The sequence below is a fragment of the Lytechinus pictus genome, chromosome 15, assembly GCF_037042905.1.
Source record: "Lytechinus pictus isolate F3 Inbred chromosome 15, Lp3.0, whole genome shotgun sequence".
Taxonomy (NCBI): domain Eukaryota; kingdom Metazoa; phylum Echinodermata; class Echinoidea; order Temnopleuroida; family Toxopneustidae; genus Lytechinus; species Lytechinus pictus.
Window position 1 is genome coordinate 20,389,671 of NC_087259.1, and position 21,311 is coordinate 20,410,981.

At 35.8% G+C, this 21,311-nt stretch overlaps 1 protein-coding gene across 1 annotated transcript; it reads right to left on the bottom strand.

Annotated features, from left to right (window-relative positions):
- Positions 1–5,557: 5,557 nt before the first annotated feature.
- On the bottom strand, positions 5,558–17,180 carry LOC129277873 (uncharacterized). Its single transcript, XM_064110254.1, has 2 exons — positions 16,899–17,180; positions 5,558–9,420 (listed from the first exon to the last, which is right to left on the bottom strand). The coding sequence occupies exon 2, from the start codon at positions 8,666–8,668 to the stop codon at positions 7,850–7,852; it is 819 nt and encodes a 272-aa protein (XP_063966324.1). The 5' UTR covers positions 8,669–9,420; positions 16,899–17,180; the 3' UTR covers positions 5,558–7,849.
- Positions 17,181–21,311: the final 4,131 nt, after the last annotated feature.

The following is a 21,311-nucleotide window of genomic DNA, read 5'->3' on the forward strand; positions in this document are numbered from 1 at the left end:
GAATGTTGCGCTCACTTTCCTTTTTACAGGAAAAGGAAATGGGTGTGTTCAGTGGGGGTAATGATCAACAAAAAAGGGGGCTAGTTATGGCGTATTAGGTAAAAATTTACTTTTAAATAAAAGTTGTGAACGAGCAAAAATTTCGACATTTTTACTACAAGAATCACATTTTCTGATATATTTTGACAGAATATTCAGGGAAAAAATAGCATGGTTCACCCTTCTCTCTTTCGATTTCTTTTCTTTTCTCCCCCCCCCCCCCATCCGCCAGTGGGTGTGTTTTACAAGCAACATGTGTAAAAGATAGACGTAAACTGGACTCGAGTAGAGGTCGGCTATCTATGAAATTGAAAATTTGCACTTCGTAAAGGTGAATGTTTTGATAATCGGTGGCAACCTGAACTTTTTAAAATGTCAACTCATTCCACTAATCATATTATTAATGCAAGTAGTTGATTGATTAGAGTATTGTGTACACTTTGTTTCAAATACCCGTCGATATTTAAACTAGCACATCAATGATGTGGAGCTCATCCGACATCTTGCAACGACATTAAACACAATTTTTAATTTCAGCCCAGTTGACACTATAGTGAAATATATTGGTGACATAAATCGAGGAAACAGAATTGAAATTGATGAAGAAATGACATAGAAGTGATTTTATGAATAAATTTCGTATGATTTAGCATAAATAATTTTCTAGTCAAAATGTCTAAATTCTGAGTAAAACCTTGGTGAACCTCATGTAGCTCTCAGGAATCAAAAAAGATCAAAATCAGTCAAGAAATAAATAAGAAGCATTTTTTGTGAGTTTTGAAAAATATGCATAGATTAGAGCAAATTCGGAGTAGTAATTTTGAATCCCCCACCTAGTGGTATCATATAAAGTAAACAGAATTGAAATCAGACTTGAAATGACGAAGAAGCATTTTGAAATTATGGACGGTGGTGGAGTAGTAGACATAATAGCCTTCTTGCCAATTTGCATTTTGAAAGTTTTTTTTTTTTTTTGAAAGCGTTTAATTTCATGTCATGTTTGAGTTAATTCCTTAATCTTGAAAATGCAGTAAAAAGGTTTTGGCAACCGTCAGCATTTAAGTAACTCATATTTTGATAGCCTTAATCATACTATTTAATTATTAAGAGATTGAGCCATTCGTCATGTTTAATGTAAAAAGGAGTTTTAAAACTTTTACTTTAAAACCTTTGAAACAATATGTGTATAATTTGTCAACTAGCCTCCATCTTAATGCAAATAAATTACTAAATTAAAAAAAATCACCCACCTCCGACTCCGATTAAAAAACAAAAAACAAAGATTCATCCCACACTTCTCATTCTCTACTCTCTGTAGAAGGCATTAAATCAAACACCCTCAAAAATAAATGAATAAATTATTTAAAAATGAATTCGGGTGTGCCAGATATTCAGTATTGTGAAGCTAAAAATGTCATATTATTTACATGGATGGTATATTTCTTATGTTCATTGTGATCTTTCGCAATTCTTCTACATGTAGTTGTGAATACATCAATCTTATTATCCTTCAAGGTAGTTAAGAATGATTTGAAAGTCACATGAGCTAATACATTGAACCTCTACTTTAAAGATTTATGCCACCATTGGCTTTCCATAGTTCGAGCACAAGTTAAAACCAGACTTTAAATGCTCCGGGCTGAAAATATTCATATCTAAATGAATAGAGTTAAATTCACTGAGCAAAATGCTAAAAAAATTCATCAAAATCGGATAACAACTAATGAAGTTATTGAATTTTAAAGTTCAGCAATATTTTGTGAAAATAGTTATAATTATGCACGTCATCATGAATATTCATTATATATGGGCTGATGATGTCACATCCCCACTTTCCTTTTTCTTATGTTATTACACGAAATCATAATTGTTTCATTTTTTTCATACATGATTGTGTGAACAATGTGTCTCTTTTAAAATGAAATAAGTTGCAGCAATTAATATCCAATGCATTAAATCAGTTATTAATCCGTTTTTTCAGTTCTTGAAAGAAAAAAATTGAATAAACATAATTTCATACAATGAAATACAAAACAAGTGGGGATATGGCATCATCGATTTGCTCATTAACCATTCATGAAGACATGCCTAGAACCGTTTCATCGAAATAATGCAAATCTTTAAAATGTCTAACTTTGTTATTCCTTGTCCGATTTTGATCCATTTTTTGTGTTTTGTTTGTCTGATTTTCTTTATCTGTTTATATCATATCATTTCCAGCCCGGAGCATCCCTTTAAGCAAGACTTCAGAATACAGGCATATGAAACTATAGTATAACGCAATGAAAACAGTCACATCGTCTTTCATAAACTTGCAGACTCAGTTACACACATTGATTCAGCGAAAAAGAAATACTTTTGAGTAATTTATTCACTTCACAAAATATTTATTGAAATGGATGGAACGTGGAATACATTCTGAGCAAAATAACAACTGGCAAGTAACACACACTCACGATGTAAACAGAACATTAATTCTTCAAATTTAAAACAAGTACAGGAAATTCAGAAAAATATAATTACTTTTTATAATAGCTCACCGTCCAATGTCTTGAGGACGTTTCACAGTTAAATCAAATCCATGTAATATTCACCAAATTTTGCACATAGTTACTTTAGCTTCTAAATATTCCAAATATGAATAATAATAATAATAAATAACATGGGTTCATGTGCGTGTTTTTTTTTTGCTATCGAGCTTTGAAGTCACCCGATTCTAAGTTCTCTAGAAATGCGCATTAAATAGATTGAGGCATTTTAGACCTAATGAGATTACTACACGTTGGGTTTAAACTATTACTCGGTCAAAATACGTGAAAATGAAAATCAGCAAAAATTTCACGGTATACCATTTTCTCTAAATATTTGAAAATTTTGAAAATACATATCAAAAATATTTTCAATACATTTTAGCTGATAATTTCTTAATTGTATATGTCATCCATGTATTTGGATCAAAAGAGAAGTTTTGAAGTCGATGCTATATTAAGTGTATTGAATCCATGTAAAAAAAAAAGAACGAATCCCCCGAATTGCTCTCAGTCTAACTTGGTCAATAAGGACCTCCCCCAAAAAAAATTATAATAACTATATATATATATATATATATATATATATATATATTAGACTTGGTATAAACATATACTCGTTTAAAATCCATCGTGAATGTACGTTCAATTTCTATTCTCACAAACATAAATTTTATACTGGAAAGTGAACAATAACGAACTCGTGCACACCCGCTTGCAGGATTTTTTTTTCTTAGTTGAGGGGACAAAAAATAGTAAAAACATTAAAGAAATTATGCAAGCAAGGGAGAAAAGCGATCAACCTTATTATATGGGTATTGCATACATTATCAAGTTGATATTGAAAATATCTGGTTCACATTTATGGTGGCTTTTCTTTCAATTTGCAATAAAATGAATACATGTATTTTGTTTCTCATAACATCCTGAAATTCGGTTTGCATTTTTAAAATACATCTGAAAAAAAAATTACGATTTTGTTTTTGAGTCCCCCCCCCCCCCCCCCTCAACAAATCTACATTAACCAGGGACCAGAATGGAAGCAAATATTAAAACGAATAGAAATATATACATGCACGTAATATAGGAAGACTATTCCAATCTTCAAAATAAACTATTAAAAACATTCAAGTTGTCATTTTTGTCCACTCTCTTAATATCAGAGATATGAAATACTAGTACATCTTAAATTGAATGAAGCTGAGAGAGAATCTGAGAACCCGAATAACTGTAAACCCCATCAATAGATTAAAATTTGATTTTATATTCATTAATTTCGTTACTTGAAATAGAGATTAATTTTCTACCTCTGACTTGTGCACATGCACTCCTAGCCCAAACAGAGGAATTATTTCTATTTAGAAATAAAATAAAATAAAAATAAACAAATAATGATAAAATCACTTGCACCCTGAGAAAAATAAAATGTGAAAAGAGCAGTCATAATGATACAGAGCATAAAATGTTCACTTTTCATTTTAGAAAAAAGCATGTACCTTAAAATAAATAAATAGCCTAGCTTTATGAAGCAAGTGATACCCCGATATACAAAACTAACTTGAAATAAAAATAGAAAACCACGTCAAATCTCAATAATCAAACTAGTTACAAATCAATATAATTTTAAAATGTCAAAAAAAGATTTTCGTAATCATGAAGCAAAAAATCACACACTCGAGGATACTGAAGTATAAAGAAATGATTCAAGAGAGCGCTATCAGCAGAATTCTTTTTTTTTTAAGACCACATCATCTAGCAATTATCAAATATGCTATTTTATCAAGATGAAAATGCAACACTACAAACTTGATGTCAAACCGTTATCGAAGAATCATTGAAATATATAACTAAAGGTGTATATCGGTACTATTTTTAAGTACCATTATCTACGAATATGGCACAGACCATAAAGTAGTTTGAAGCGAGTTTCATCAATGGCAAGGAATTCAGAAAAAAGGAATTACATAACTAGATTCCAATTGTCTTCTTTCTCAACTCATGAGAGATGAGACCTTACAATAATGGTGATAATAAAAGTGTGAAATACATGTAAGTTTGGTGGAGACAACAGAAATCGCTTACTTTAAATTCTCAATCATCATGTTAAGGAATCCATGTTATAATTCAAACGAGACGAATTTATTTGAATTGCTAATCAATAATATTGTTACTAGAAACCAACTGGTCAGGCCATCACAGTGATCACAACTGGGCATGTCATTACAGTTGGTCACAGCTGTTACCGACGGCTAGAGTTTAGAAATACTGTACTTCACAAAAATACATGTACATTTCCCAGATATGTTTGCATGAATTATTCATTTTCGTATCACTCGTGTAGATCGAGCATGGCTCACACACTCACGTGACCGTACTTTCTGATTACCTCATTACAAGGAATACAAAAGCGTAATCTAAAGTTAAGAGGCAAATAAATATTTGCTGTGCAAAGGGTTAGTAAAATAGTAATACATTCTCTTATATATTAATCTATCAACTAAAACTGACACGTAGAACCTAATTTGGATATTATTAACCCGGTATTGGCGCGGCAGCCTTTTACAGCGCGGCAGCCTTTCAATGAATGATTCCTTTTAGGTAGCCATTGATTCACCTGGGTCGAGGGGGGCAAACGAAGATTAATGTCTTATTCGGCATGGATCTGACACCGGTACCTTGTGGTCCAACGTCCGGGCAACCATGCACTGGACCACAATTGGCGGATCCAGGGGGGGGGGGCACAGCCGGCCTGTGCCCCCCCCCCCCTCCCCTTTGAGAGGCACAATTAAATTTTATAATGTAAATATACCGTTATAACAGAAGTGTGCACCCCTATTGAAAGCGAGGACCTTTTCATTGTCAAATTTTCCTCGGGGAAAATGTGCCGACCCCCTTTTGGAAAATCCTGGATCCGCCACTGCACATCACGACGGTTTTGGATTGGATTCTATGACATGGTAACTATGATAGAGGAGTTATTTCTTACTATTGCTAAATTCAAAACTACATTTTGGGGGCAAGTTCCCTGAACTGAGTACAAGAAGGTTGTATATCTTATCAGTAAGTACTGTCTTGTTTAGATCTACATGTATACCTTCAGAATATAACGGAAGCCATTTATAAAATATCTTGTCGGGAATCAAAATAAAAACATACATCATCAATTTCACCAATATCAACGGTATATTTTACAACGTGCAGCACATCATGCATGGCAATATTGGTACGGATGAGAAATTTGCAAGGTATTATTTATGCAGTCAACATTTCAATAAGACTTTGAAAGAATCAAATTCAATTATTGATACATATGTGCTGTAACCAGAAAAGATTGAATGATACAAATAAAACACCAAAAACTACTGAAAGATAAAAATAGTCAGTTACAATATCGAATCTGTAATAAATTTCTATTCACCATTTTCTATATACAATATAACTTTGGAATTTCAAGAATATTTCAGACACACAAAAATGATTGTAACAACAGGTTTTGAAAGCAAAACGTCTATCTGGTACAGCTGTAGATACAATGTACATGTACTCGTATTAAATCGTATACATGCTTTCACACTCTTCCACACACATGCATTGTATACATTATAAGAAAAAATGTAAGATGTATAGATGAGACTTCAATATATTATATTTCTTTTTTGAGCAGCATAGCATATAGATTTTCACTTCAAGATAAAATGCGAGTGCAATCAATATCAGTCACACAAAGCTTGCTTTACAACATAAAAAGCAAATTTCCGTTTGCTTTTAATCCATTTTTTGTCGAGACTCTCGTCTTCTATGCATTGTTTTGACAAGCTACGGTCGTGCGATAATACATGCAAATATATGCACACAAATAAAACAATGCACAACCGAAGTGTAAATATATAATAGCATCACTGATTGTCATGCGTTTTAAAAAGTTCATAAACATGAGGGAAAACCCGATATCCAATCATTGTAACATTCATACAATATCTTATTTGCAAACGATTGCAACATTTTTTTTTTTTACAATATTGAATTAAAACTACTTACTACGTTTGTACGGAACAGCCACGAATTGCATTGCCACTGCTTGAAATATCATGAATATTGTATTTATAAGTAAAAAAAAAAAACTGTAGTACAAGTATACTGTAGTTTGTAGTGTGAAGTACAAAACTATATTTTCATTCTTTTAAATGATTGTACGTAATTGTATGTGTTCATTCCTTTAAAAATGTAAGAATGTTTTTACTAGTCATTCCTTTCAAAGCCATGTGCTTTTCAATTTTTCATTCCTTTGTTTGTACATGTATGGTTTTCATTCCCTGATATGATGGAATGAATTATTCATTTTCGTACCACACGTATAGACCAAGCATGTGCTCAAATACATAATGACCACGCTTTCTGGTCATACGGACTGGCAGCCAACGGAATTGTATTCAGTTAGAAGTGAATACACAATATCCAAAACTTCTTTCTGAAATCACTTCTTATCGATTAACATAAAATTCAAACTATCACATGGGTTTTCTTGGGTTTTTTTTTTTATTAGGTGGAGGAGTCTTGTACAATCTACGACCTTCAAAACAATTTCAAAAGCAGATAAGAATAAAATAAAAATGAAGCGTTTCTCGTTTACTTTCAAGGAACAACACAAATCAAATACTTATGTTTATAAACAAATTTACATGTTATCACATTTAAACTATTATCTTTTTAAATAGAAAATCGCTTCGGTGGGTTGGTGAATCCATACAATGAAGATCTTAATTTAATGGAAATTGTTATGGAAGCGACTATCATTCGCTATAAATTTCGAGATGATTTAGGTTTTCAAAGATATACGTATATACGTGTACGCGGATTTTCTTGCTATTGATCCAGGAGACGAAATTATAAAGATTTTGTTTCATGAACGATTAGCGACCATCAATATATTATAAGCAAATTTACTGTAATTTCGGGACAAAATCTTTAAAGAAATATTTCAACAAAGACGACCAGTGATATCATATGATTTGGGGATTAACAGATTCCTTTACTGGGCAATGCCTCAAATGCAAGCCAGCGTTTAATTTGACTTTCAGTCTCCTTGAAATAAATAACGATAGAAACTAGTAAAGGATGACAAATGAATTGAAAAGCGAGATTTGACCAATGGCACATGTAAGAGAATGAACTGCAGACTGTTAATGGTTAGCAAAATGATGATGTGGCAGTCGCTGCAATTCTTGAATTAGTGTCACCCGTTAGAATAACAATCGTTCCTTATTTTTGCAACAATGGTTTAATCACATTGGACTCGGAGGAGACGACTTGTCAGTAAGGAGTCCGATCACATGCATCAACTCTACAACTTCCTGTCCTGGTTCGTGAAGGTTTCCAGGGAGGACATTCCGGTATGCTCTTCTGGCATCTTCCAGACTGTCCCCCTTTTCCCGATCTAACTTCATCATCACTTCCAAAGGGTTTGAGATGTGGAGGTAGGCCGACTTGGCTGTGCCGATCACCAGGCCATGCGCCTTCCGCCATTTCCACTCTGTTTTCAGAGTGGCCCACTTCTCTGCGGCTCCTTCAAGCCGTTGCGTCTTTCCCGTCGACATGTACTTCTCGATCAGAGTCTCCATGTCCTCGACATGGCGTGGGAAGATGTGTGGCTTGATGAGCGACTTGGGAAGCACACGCTGGAAGATGTACGACTCGAACTTGAACGCAGTCTGTCCAGCGAGCATGGCCCACATCTCCCGCTCCCGCGTTCTGTTGTCGTCTTCTGGAAAACTGTCTTCTAAGTGCATGTTTTCACTGCTAGTACTACTAATGCTATGGGATTTACTTCGCAACCTTTGGTTTCGGTGTGAATCCGATGTCCCGGGGCTTGTCGGCGACCTAGGGTGGTTCCGTATATGCCTTACATCAGTAGAACTCCTTGGACGGGTATCGTGTTGACTGTGGCCATTACTACTACTAGGTTCGGGTGATTTGGATTTGGTTTGTGGTGAAATTATCAAGGTATTTTCTTCTGAGTCAAGAGATTGCTGTTTCGGTATCGTGTTTTCACTGACGAGAGTCGGAACTGCATTCTCGGTGGAAGATGACTGAATCGCTTCCATCGTGGTAGTCAATACAAGTCAAGGTAAAATAGATGAATTTCCTGGACGGAAGTAAAATCCATGTATCAAGCTTAGCGATAATTTTGCAGAAGGGGGAAACCCCTGGTTCAAAATCGCATTCGAATCATTTCTTTGACGGAGTTCTCGTTTCGTATTGCAATTATAAATGTCAAACGACATTACAGCGAGTCATCCTGCCATTACAAGTCATTATATTAAATGATTGGGTATTCAACAGTATCTTACTGAGTCCATGCGTACAGGATAAGATTTCCTTGTTGACAATACTACTGATAGCGGCCAAGACTCGGAGATCAAACAAAACACTCCTTTTTACAAAGGTTGTCCCCAAATGGCACTCCCGAAAATCATATCTTATCTTTAAGTTATCTCATTCGGCAATAAAATCCAAATCAGTACGCTGATATACCACGAAATACTCTCCTTAAGTAGATGTGGCGCGAAAATCCTTTGATGGGTAAGTGTCCGAGACCTACGGGAAGCCGGCTCGTTATGACAACTCTTGGCACACTTTGGTCAATCAATATAACTTCTCGTATAATGTAGGTGGGACCTTTGTTTACGGAAAGGAGCAGAGCTTCGGCAGTCCGCAAGAATCACATTGTTGAAGTATAATTTATAATTCGATTATTGATCAAGCAAGTAGGCTAGACGAACACCACCAGGGTCGTAGGATGGTTGAATGATCGATTAGATTAGACACTTCTCATTTCTTCGCTTTCCTGGTAGATCTGAATACACGGAGAAAAAAAAAAAAAAAAACAGTATATTAATAAGATAAAAAAGTGTTGAGGCAGCAGTTTTTAAAGCATTTCACACATCGAGTCAAACACAGTGGCGTCTGTTTCACATGATCTATAGACAAAAAGTTTACAAGAATTCATTCATACGCCGTAGTCTTCAAAGAACATCAGTCACGAGTTGGAATCATCAAAGGAGAAACCTGCCCAAAGCCTCAACAAAAAGTTTCTTAGAATAAAAAGAAAATGAAACACACTAATCGCTGAAAATTCATCAAAATCGGATGTAAAATAACAAAATTGTTGTGGAACTGTTATGTGAAAAATAAGCAAAATGTTCAAATATCACAAACCTCTTTATTTTACATTTGATTTCGATGAAAGTTTATGCGTCGTGCTTTCTTCTTCTTAGTAAGATAGACTTATCTTTATTGGGGTGGACCCCCCTCCCCTTAATGTTACCTTCTCAATGAACGGTTAGGAAGTTGTTGACGAACACCAACAATTAAAATTTTCATGAATTTTCAACTACAAGAACGATGGACAGGGGCAACATCTTGGTACATGGGTTTTGACAGAAGTGGAGAAGGGGAGGGCAAGATTACCTAAAAAAATGATTTTTTTTTTTCTCACATAAATATCAAGTCATGCATGACATGGCTATTTTCTTTTCCACATTCTTCTTTTTTTCCTCTATCTTTTCTATGCCCCCCCCCCCATAAATTGAAAGGTTAAAAAAGAAAAAGAAAACTCTCCACCTCCGCCCTTAACCTGTAACGCACAAGATACCATTTTGATTCGTATCCCGTCAACCCAACATTATACAAATATTAATATTCCATCCAAAATGCGCGTAATTATTTTTTTCCCGTAAATCCCGTCTCCATTAACAAATAAAAAGGCGATTCAGATTTTTCATACAAGAATTTTTAAAACGGCAAATTTAAGACGAGATTTCCTATTTCATGTATTATGATCAATCATTATACACCAAAGTACACATGTATATGTAAAAAAAAAGGCTGTTCATACTTCTATTTCATCACAATATATGTAACCCCTCAATGGCTCATTAAATCAAATGCACATGCACAAGAACTCCAATAATGAACATGGTGTGTCGTGAGCATGAATGATAATTGCTCACAAATCGAAATCAATAATCATGTCCTGGGGCCCGGAACAAAAAACTTAGCAATGATCGTAGAGCATTTTTCTACGATTGATTCCATTGACTACAATGTACAATCAATCTTAAAAATCAAGCGTACGATCAATTGATAACCTTTGTGTTACGGGACCCATGCCTGATCATGATGCCCTCCCGTCGCGTTCAAAAGGACTTCTAGACAATTGTAGATTGACTAATATCGAATTCATCTCGTTCACGTTCAATATTCAGACACAAAGAAAAGTGGATCATGGACGGCATGATCTCAATGAACTGATGTCGATTAGTGGTGCCGTAATGGGGGGTTACTATAATACAGCACATTAACACTGTGAGAGGCCTAATAATTCCGAAGGGACATGTATGTTCGATGTCTTAACTGTCATAACGATCAGTGTACGGTACGATAATAAACAAATGCTTTTGCTTCTCGAAGAAAATATTTATTTACTACATATCAGTCACTTACAAGACTCGGGAGGAAAAACCCTTTAGTCAGTTTGTCTGGTGAGTGGTCCCAATTTTGCAACAAAACAGAAATCATGCTTATACCAAGGAGCTTCTTGCTTACACATGTTTCAAAACTGACAGACGGATGGGGGTACGAAGGGGGTGCATCATATGCCTACATGTACCTTTTGAAAAAGTGCCCCTTTCAAAAAATTAACCCCCTCACCTTTTCTGGTAGTTATGGTGGTGTTGTTTGGAGGGGGGTCACCATAATTTTCATGGTGAGCCCCCCCCCCTTCATTTATATATTCTTGGAACTGCCCCTAGTTAGTGATAGCATAAAAAACATAAAATTGCCAGACATAACAACACATGCAGGTCTAAGCAATTATTGTAAAAAACACATGGTCATCTTCATAGGATCAATGATCTGATCTGTCTAGTTATGATCAGTATTCTTGCATACTCCCTGATAAAATTCATGAATAAATATTTACTATGTACATTATGAGTATACATAAACATTCTATGACTGATGTGGTATGCCCCAGCCAACTCTCAAAACTAAAGTTGAACATTCACTGAAAAGGTACATTTAGGTCATTCATTCCTCCATCCATATTCATCCATCTATTTGTTCATTCACCCATCCATTCATTCTTTCATTTATTTATCTATCTATCCGTCCATTCCCCATTCATTCATTCATTTTAATATCTGATTATTCATCTATCCATCAATCAATTCATTCATATCAATAAACCATTGCAGCAAGTAACATGGGGGATGGAAACTAGTGTAAAGGGAAAAAAATCTCATATGAAACTATTCAGAAACTGAGAATGTCTTCATGTACACACAGATGTTTGGGGTTTTTTTTATCTAGAATTTTGTTACAAATATGAAATTCTGATGAAAATGAGAAATATGTTAATTTATCCCTTACTGCGATCCTATGAGCACGTTTATTGATTTCAATGATTAAACTGCGGGTATGGGGACGAACAGTAGAACTGACATTGACATGGGTTTGTGGTCATCACTGGTCATACAATCACTTTGACCTTCTAAGAATTCAGTCATGGCTAAACAACAACACAACACTACCATGGTGCTGGCTCAGCTGCACACTGTATATGCTCATATAATGTACCTGTACCGGGCCTACAGAGTTACATGTACATATTACATACATTAATATACTGTATACATGTACTTATTCATTCATGGGCATACATTAAATTTCAAGTGCAAGATGCATGTAGGATCTACATGATTGCATGTGTCAAACTCAAGATGTAAACAAAGCAGTTCAGGGTCAACCCTCCCCCCCCCCCCCCCCAACACACACACACATAAATACACATGGAAAATTAAACACCCCAAATAGTTAACCTTTCCTTTTATTTGAAATCCTTTTTTCCTAAATCAAAGTTTTGCCATTTCAATCCTTTTAATCCAAGGAACTAAAAGTACTTTTTTTTACCACCCCCCCCCAAAAAAAAAAGTTTGATTAGATATAATTTGTTTCTATTTTAAATTCTATACACCAGTCTGCATCACTGTATGTCAACCAAAAAAACAACATATTTTGTTACAACACAATGAATTGTATGTTCTTTCTTTTCATATTATTATACTGTATATCTGGGTTCTGGAATATAGCAAAACAATGTTTATTCAAAGTTTAATGATTTATACATATGTATTTTTAATTTGACAATAAACTCATATAATTTTAGTAAACACTATTAAAATAAGACATTAACCTTCATAAGCAGGCTTAGACATAATGGTATAATATTCATTAGATAAACATTTACTGCAGCTACAAATGCTGTATTGCACATGGGTACACATTACACAAATAAGATTGTACACATTAAAAATATGGTTTGGCAGTGGGAGGGTTGGCACTTCAGAATCAGATACATGTATTTCACTATTAACATTTCAAGTTGTTAGCTGGAACTACATGAACTTGTAGCATTTGCAAAGAATTAGACTTGTCAATATTAGATCTTGTCAAACTTTGTGCCAATTTTCCTTTTGCTATCAAACTGAAGTTTCTCTTCTTATTTCATGCTGGATATTAATTCTGTGAACTCATCAAGAAAGATCAGAAATCCATCTAACCACTGATTATGGCAGTCATGATTTAGAAGTAGGATGATGTAACAATTTGTTCTTGACATTATTAGAAGAGTGACAAAGTAAAAGGTTTATTTACTGGTGCATGATATATCATGAAACAAAACTAGATCAAGTAAATATACTTTTGGTTGAGTGCCACTACAGATTAATAGTATTGAAACAGTTGAGTCTAAAGGTTACTCTCTGAAAAAAAAAAGTTTAACAGAATAGGAGAGACCTGCGGGTCACAGTGATTCAGTTCGTTTTTTGCCTCCCAGGCACAAGTGACACCAAACAAATAATTATAATAAATCTACTCTTTTCAATACTCACCATAATTTTGCTTCTTAATCAAATCATACCCAAATAAAATGAGATTGCCATGAGTATTGCAGGTGAAATGGTAACTTGCTTTGAATAGTGTAAAAACAGAAACTCAAGTCTTTGTCAAGTCTTTGCTAATACATATCATATCATGGCCGCTTTTATGAACTGGCATGAACATGTACAAACTTTTTCGATGCAAACACAAGTTTCTGTTTGGATAATATTTAAACATAATAATCAAATTGTTTTCCCTTTTAAGCTACAATGTAGGGAGCTTATTCGGTTTTTTATGAAAAAAAATTGTACAATTTGTTGCATAGGTCAACCTGTAACACCATCTTGCACTTGTCATGGATGATGTATCCTGAAAAGTATTCACTGCCGAATCCAAAATGGCGAACGCGAATTGCGCACGACCCGCGGGCAATTATTTGCGTTAGCGATCGCCAATTTGAATTCGGCGGTGAATTAATACGTGTGGGGTACTGCCAACCGGCTTCAAATCACTGATTTTGAGACCTTTAAAAGCAAGGGTAAGGAGTGAGTCTGTGTCAGATAGTAAGTTTAGTCACTGTAGAGTAAGCTGAATGTATATTTTGGTCATATGTTGCCTTTGTGACCATAAAGTGCCACAATTTGTCACGAGTAAAAAGGAGTATATTTGTCCAACCGATGGTTCGGATAGGTGGAGTGGAGAGTAGCGGTAGTGAAGTGTAGTGGAGCCTATAAACCTTATCGCAAATAGCATTTATCGCGTGAGGGTGTAATGTCACCGCAAAGGATCACGGGAATGAAAAGGGAGCAAACGCGGAATCAGTTTTCGGGAAGCCATACAATGCCATATGCTTTGTGTAGTGTCACTCAAAATCCAAAGTCTGATTTCTTCGTATTGAAATTATTTTGGATACTTGAATGTGGATTTATAGTTACAACAATCTTTGTATCATGATTGCACAGTGAAAGTATGAACTCAATGCTCACAATATTTTCAGTTTTCTAGGGCTAAATTTGGAAAGATTTTGTAGGAAAAGTGAGCATGGACCGGGTCAAAGCCGATCGACTTTAGAAAAGAGCATGTCGGCGATCTGAAGAGAGCCTGAGGCTATTTTTCCATTTGACGAGAATCATAATGTACATGTAGAACATAATATATTTTATCTCCATAAATAGTAAATTTAGCTAGTTTTTGTTATTTTGGGGGAAATATAGTCATTTGCAAATTGTGCTTCTGAGTTTGATCATAATGTTAGAGAGAGCTGGGGGGGGGGGTGAGACTCGAGGATCGAGCGGAGAGACCAAATACAGAGTATATTAAAAATAAGCTATATATATATCTAATAATGAATATATAGAGGCCTATGTCATGCAGAATAAAAATCAAATAAATCCCTGAATTTAAACATTTTATGATGCCGTATAGGCCCGAGTATTCTTCATGGTCTCCCTCTAACCTCTCAATAACCTTATTTCGTCTGAAGCAGGTGATGGATATTTAATTCATATACATGTAAATGATATATATTCCATTTTTACAGCTTTACAAATATTTCAAAAGTTGCATCTTCAATTAATTTCATCACATTCAGTCACTAATTACATTGTAGATCTACTCCTCTCACAGATCACTTTTCTCATTTCATTTTTTTTTTTTTTTTTTCTCTAATCATATTTTCATTTTTCTCACATTTTTTTTCTATTTAATTTATTATTTTGTCATTGCAGTATTATAAAATCTCGGGACCAGGCCACTAATAGAACTTCAGAATGTCCGGCCATGATCCCGAATTACATGCACTAATTATGTATATGTGGAGAGAAAAAGAAACACAGCTAGGTTATCTGAATAATATGAGATAAAAAACCCTGAACTTGACAATCGATTGATATATATACAACTAAAATATATAACTAGAATAAAGTAATCAAATCTATCCTCATTTTATTATTTTCCTTGGAATTCCGGGACTTTCCTCCACCTCGACAACGTATACTGTCCCTGGGCCGAGAGTGCCCACAGTCCGTGCAGTCACGGCTGCACAGCTCAGAATACGCAGACAGTGCCCGAAAATGGAATAAAATTGCACTGTCCTCATGAAATCTGTGGTAATTCTTGCAGCTATAGACAGCACATCTATATTTGCCACCCATAATCAAGAAGAAAAGTGATGTTAGACTCTGGAACAAATATGACGAGGCGTTTACATGAAGAAAGCAAAATGTTGGCTGCGGGCGTCGATCGTATTTTGATGCGCTATGGAAATCGTACACTATATTGTCGGCTGCTAGCATTCGCATGGTCGCATCCGGACAATAGCGGTGCTATTAGTATTGCTCCCTTTTCAATCCCATGATCCTTTGCATATCTATTTGCGATAAGGTGTACAAACTACTGTACATGTATACGAACCATCGCCTGAGGTAGGATAGATTCTAACGTTAGGCCAACCCAGGGAGCGGGCCAGAGCCAAGGACTCGTCTGTGTAATATATTATTAGGCAGACATGGGTATACCCAGTTGTTGTGTGTCTGGACGATCACTTTTAGAAAGTCATTTGGAAAAATTTAAAAGGGAAAATTCATCAATTTTTAATACAAAATGTTACGAAATATTATAAAGAAAAAAAGATAATCATAACTATTGAATTAATATTTTTAGTGTAATCCAAAGACATAAAAGAAGGCTTCAAAAATATAAAGTGTCCGGACAACCAACCCCCCCATCCTATTCTCCAAAATGGGGTAGAATGGGGACAGAATAGCACAAAGGGGAAAAAATAATTTATGCACTTAGCCTACCGGTACCTCTATTAGTATTATATGGATGAAGGTCTATCGTGACACAGCTATCCGGACATCGAGGCACAAACTGGGCCCTCAAAAAAAAGGAAAAGTTAGAACTTAGACGTCTATGTCGCGTTCGTTTTGGTAGCGATCGGCTATTTTTTTTTTTTTTGGACAGAAGGAAAACGAACGAGACACTCAGACAGAACTTTTCCTTTTTTTGAGGGTCCAGTGCAGTGAGTTTGTGCCTCGAAGACGAAGTCACTGACACTGTCAGGATAGCTGTGTCACGATAGACCTTCATCCATATAATCGAGGTGAGTGCATAATTTATTTTTTCCCCTTTAATATGAAGTGTTATTCCCATCCCATTCTACCCCATTTTGTAGAGTACTATGTTTGACTACACGGACGACTCCTGGGATCCGGCCCGCGAAGCGGGCCGGTGCTCCTGACTGGGTTAGCTAAGATAATTAACTGATCAGGCGGGTTCACGGCCCACTCAGAATTAACGCTGTCGTTAGGCAGCTGTGTCCGAAACTAACGTTAGATCTATTTTTCTTTAAATTTTGCCTTTAGGCTTAAGGCAGGTTAAGAATGAACTTACATGTGCCTCACAAAATGGTATCATGACAGGACAGTAAGACAGATGCTAAGCTGCATGGCCATCCTAATAATATAATCATCACGATTCACATATTCGTAAAATTCGGCGCGCTGAAATGATCGTGAAATCCTACAATTTTTGTATGCTAGGTATCTCTATTCTTAACGACATGTTCTGTTTACATCGGATACTGGATTCCGCGCAAAGGAGAAAAGGCTGGTAAATAATTGCCAATCTGTCTAATATTGCCCCTTGCTAACTCGTCCACTTATCATATGGTCTCATTGGCGGCGGAAGCCAAAAATTTTAGGGGGGGACCACAAAAAAAAACAAGCAAAAAAACAAAGGTTATCAACCAAAAAATTTAGGGGGGACGTAGGAAAAAAAAATTGACAAGCCAAAAAAAAAAAAAAAAAGGTTATCAACAAAAAATTCGCCGCCTATGTATGGTCTACCTTCATTTGGTCTAATGCCATTCCGTCCATCAATATTTTGTCCTTTTATCATTACTTTGTCTATCGTCTTATAGATCACCGGGGGGGGGGGACACTTCCATGCATTGACGAGTGGATACCATGCACGACCAAGGGGGGTCTCGAAAAGCACCCTAAGTATTTTTTCATATTGTGACAATATACCCTTTAACAAGTATTGGCGTGTGAAACACTACCCTTAATTGGAAACAAACGATAATCTTGGCAATTCCCTAAACTGAACCCCTAAACAAGTACAGCGATATTTTAATTGCTATGACTATGTCACAGACGTCGGTCGTCGGTTTTATTGGGTTTAGGGCAGGTTTAGGGGCCCCACCTCCCACACCTCGCGCAAATCGTACTCTAAACACGTAGTGTTGACTGTTGGGGCAAAAATTACATCCTTTATAAAACATTTTAGTATTAATTTTTATACCCTCGCAAATTTAACCCTACGAACACGTAGCCCGGGGGGCCACTTACATTGACGAGTGGATACCATGCGCGACCCAAAAAACACGTAAAAGGATGCCTTTTTCAAGATAGGGCACGTTACGTACGTAACGTGATAAGGGTGTCAAAAACACAAAAATAATGAAAAAAGGGTATCTATTTCGCTAGGAAAGCTACGTGTTTAGGGTCAAATTTGCGGGGATACAAAATTAAAATGTGTTATAAAGGATGTCCTTTAATTTTTGCCCCAACACTACGTGTTTAGAGTCCGATTTGCGCGAGATGTGGAAGGTGGGGCCCGGGGGTGGGGCCGTAATAAACCAAATGGTGTGTAAAGGTAAAACCGACGACCGACGGAACCGTGACATAACAATGATATATCGCTGTACTTGTTTAGGGGTTCATTTCAGGGAATTGTTGCCAAGAGTATCGTTTTGTTTCCAATACTTGTTAAGGGTAGGCTTTCACACGCCAATACTTGTTAAGGGGTGCATTTTCAGAATATGATGGAAAATACGTGTTTAGGGTACTTTTCGAGACCCCGTGGTCGCGCATGGTATCCACTCGTCAATGGAAGTGGCCCCCGGCCGGGACACGTAGCTTTCCTAGCGAAAATAAATACCCTTTTTTCATTGTTTTAGTGTTCTTGACACCCTTATTACGTTATACGTAACGTGCCCTATCTTGATAAAGACACTCTTTTACGTGTTTTTTGGTCGCGCATGGTATCCACTCTTCAGTGTAAGTGCCCCCACCCCCGGGGTTTATCATCAGTTCGTCTATGACCATTTCGTCTCATAACCAGTTGGTCTAATACCGTACCTATTTTCATTAATTTCGACCAATTAACACTTAGTCTAATTAGACCAAATGGTATATGGACTAAATGGCTAATTAGTTATTAGACGGTGAGTAGACCATGCATGACATCGTGGACGAACTGATGTAGACCAAACAACAGTAGACGAGTTGGTAATTGGACGAATTGGCATTAGACCAATTGAAAATAAACCGAAAGGCTATCCACCATAGAAATAAGGATCAATCCAAGTTTATGTCAGTGCTATATTTAACATCTGCACTTCGCACACGCAGTAAAGTTACTGACGCATCTTGCTTATGATCAAAAACATTATTCAGAATGTTCAAATTCAGGACAAAATATACATGAAATTATAGAAAATAGATCGCGCTTCGTGCTTGCATACTTTAATCAGAGCGTATACAAGATATCTAATTTATACGAATAAAGCTAAGAAATAACTGTTAGACTACCCCTTTGAAAAATCAACACATCCGCTTTGAGATGCCGACCGGGAAATTGTGGATGAACATATTATGTTTTGCCCCCTCCCCTATATTTAATTGCGAAAGCAGGATCCGCCCCTGAGTATACCTTGCATTTTAGCGCACTGTTTGTTTGTGCCCCCCCCCCCTACCACCATGCCGTACACCACTGCACCGTATACAAACAGGAGAATCAAAACATAATAATAGGCCCACAGTGGAAAATAGATCGAGGGGCCGCAGTTAAGGTGTGTAATTTTCCCCTCGAATATGAATGTCATAAAAATGCAAAAGCCAGATTTTTAAAAGCCTATTAAGATGTCCATCAAGGACGCCCGGTGATAATTATACTAACCATTATATAGCTAAAAGTGAGGAACATAAAAAATGTATTTTTAAAGGCAAAGACTACCCTATATAACAAGTTGCTTTGGATAAAAATAGACAATTTCACAACAGCATTTACCTCAAATTTCATCAAGAGTCGGAGGGTAAGATTAAGATAAGATAATATATAGATTTTATTTAGACACGGTTAAAAAGCACATGCACAGTTCAAAGACTGGTTTTCATTGGGACCGTAAAATATACAATTGAAATAATATTATTATCAGTGTTTAACAAACGATATAAAAATTACAATAAAGTTAAAAGAGGAGGAGGAGGTGGCGGAGGCGGAGAAGGAGCGGAAAAAGAAGAACAACAACAAGAACAATCAAACATCAACACCAATAAAACTAAAGAAATATTAACAAAAATAACTGTTATAAAAAACTTAACACAGTCATAAAAATGATTGGAAAATTTATTGTTATCAAAATTGAACATAATTATGAAATTATAAAAACTTAATTTGAAACCGATTGCAAAATTATGAGTACTGAAAGCGATACATAATCCCGGGTATTTATTATGAAACGACTGCAAACTAATACAAGTACTGGTAAACAATGAGAACAAATATTGTTAGTTGATGTGTGATATTACATTAAACAGAATGATAGTCATAAAGCATTAGTAATCAACATTACAAAGATAATCTCTTCAGACCTGCCTTGAAATTATGTTTGATTTGTGCCGCTTGAATATTTGTGGGCAACGAGTTCCAAAATTAATACTTGTGCGTGCGTCGATCTTTACATATGCGTTTTGCAGATTCATTTTTGTTTGCATTATTTCAACACTGAGATTCCCGCTTCTTGTCTCATACGACCTTTTTTCTCTAGAAAAAAACCTTGATATTGAAGGGGCTATTATTGAGTATACAGTATATTGAACATCATTAGTGCAATGTTTCCTTTTCTTTCTAGCGTATCCCATTTCAGTTCATGATGAATCCCATGATGGTATTATTAATAATGCGAGCAATCCGACTTTGAATCTTGAAGGCTACCTTTTTAGACATTTGCCACAATTTCCCCCATACTTCATGATAAATGAGATGATTTCAAGGCACTGTAGATCAGTGGTATCTTTATCAACCACGTTTCGTATCCAGGATTTTCCAAAAGGGGGCGCATTTTCAGGAAGAAAAATTTGACAAGAAAAAAAAATGGGGGTTTATAAAAAAAATTGGATATTTCGTATCCAAAAAAAATTACAAGCAAATTCACTTTCAAAAGAGGGGACATATCTCTGTTTTAATGGAATTTTTTACAAATTTTAACAAACGGGCCGCCTGTGCCCCCCCCCCCCCTGGATCCGCCAGTGTTCGTATCCATTAACAAACCGATACTGCATTTGAATATGTTTTCCCCATGACAAATTTTCATCTAAAATTACTCCTAAATCAGAAGCGGATCCATTTCCTACGACAGTATAGGACATTATTTCAGAAGTTTGCTCAAAATGTATCTCTACCACGATATTAGGAGGGGGCAGTGGCGTAACTACGGGGGGGCATGGGGGGGCACGTGCCCCCCCAATCGGCTGGCAAAAAAAAAAAAAAAAAAAAAAAAAAAAAAAACGGGAGAAAAGGGAAAAAAAGAGGGAGAAGAAAGAAACGTAGTGGGAAAGAAGAATTTATTGTACATTATAATGTTATATTATATTATATGTTGTGTTATATTACATAAGAATTATTTTTTTTTCATAACTTTATGAAACATAATGTGCTCAGGGCCTATTTGTTCATTATTCATGGTACTAGCATTGTCTGTTTAACGAGATATACATGTACAATCATGTTGTACCAAAA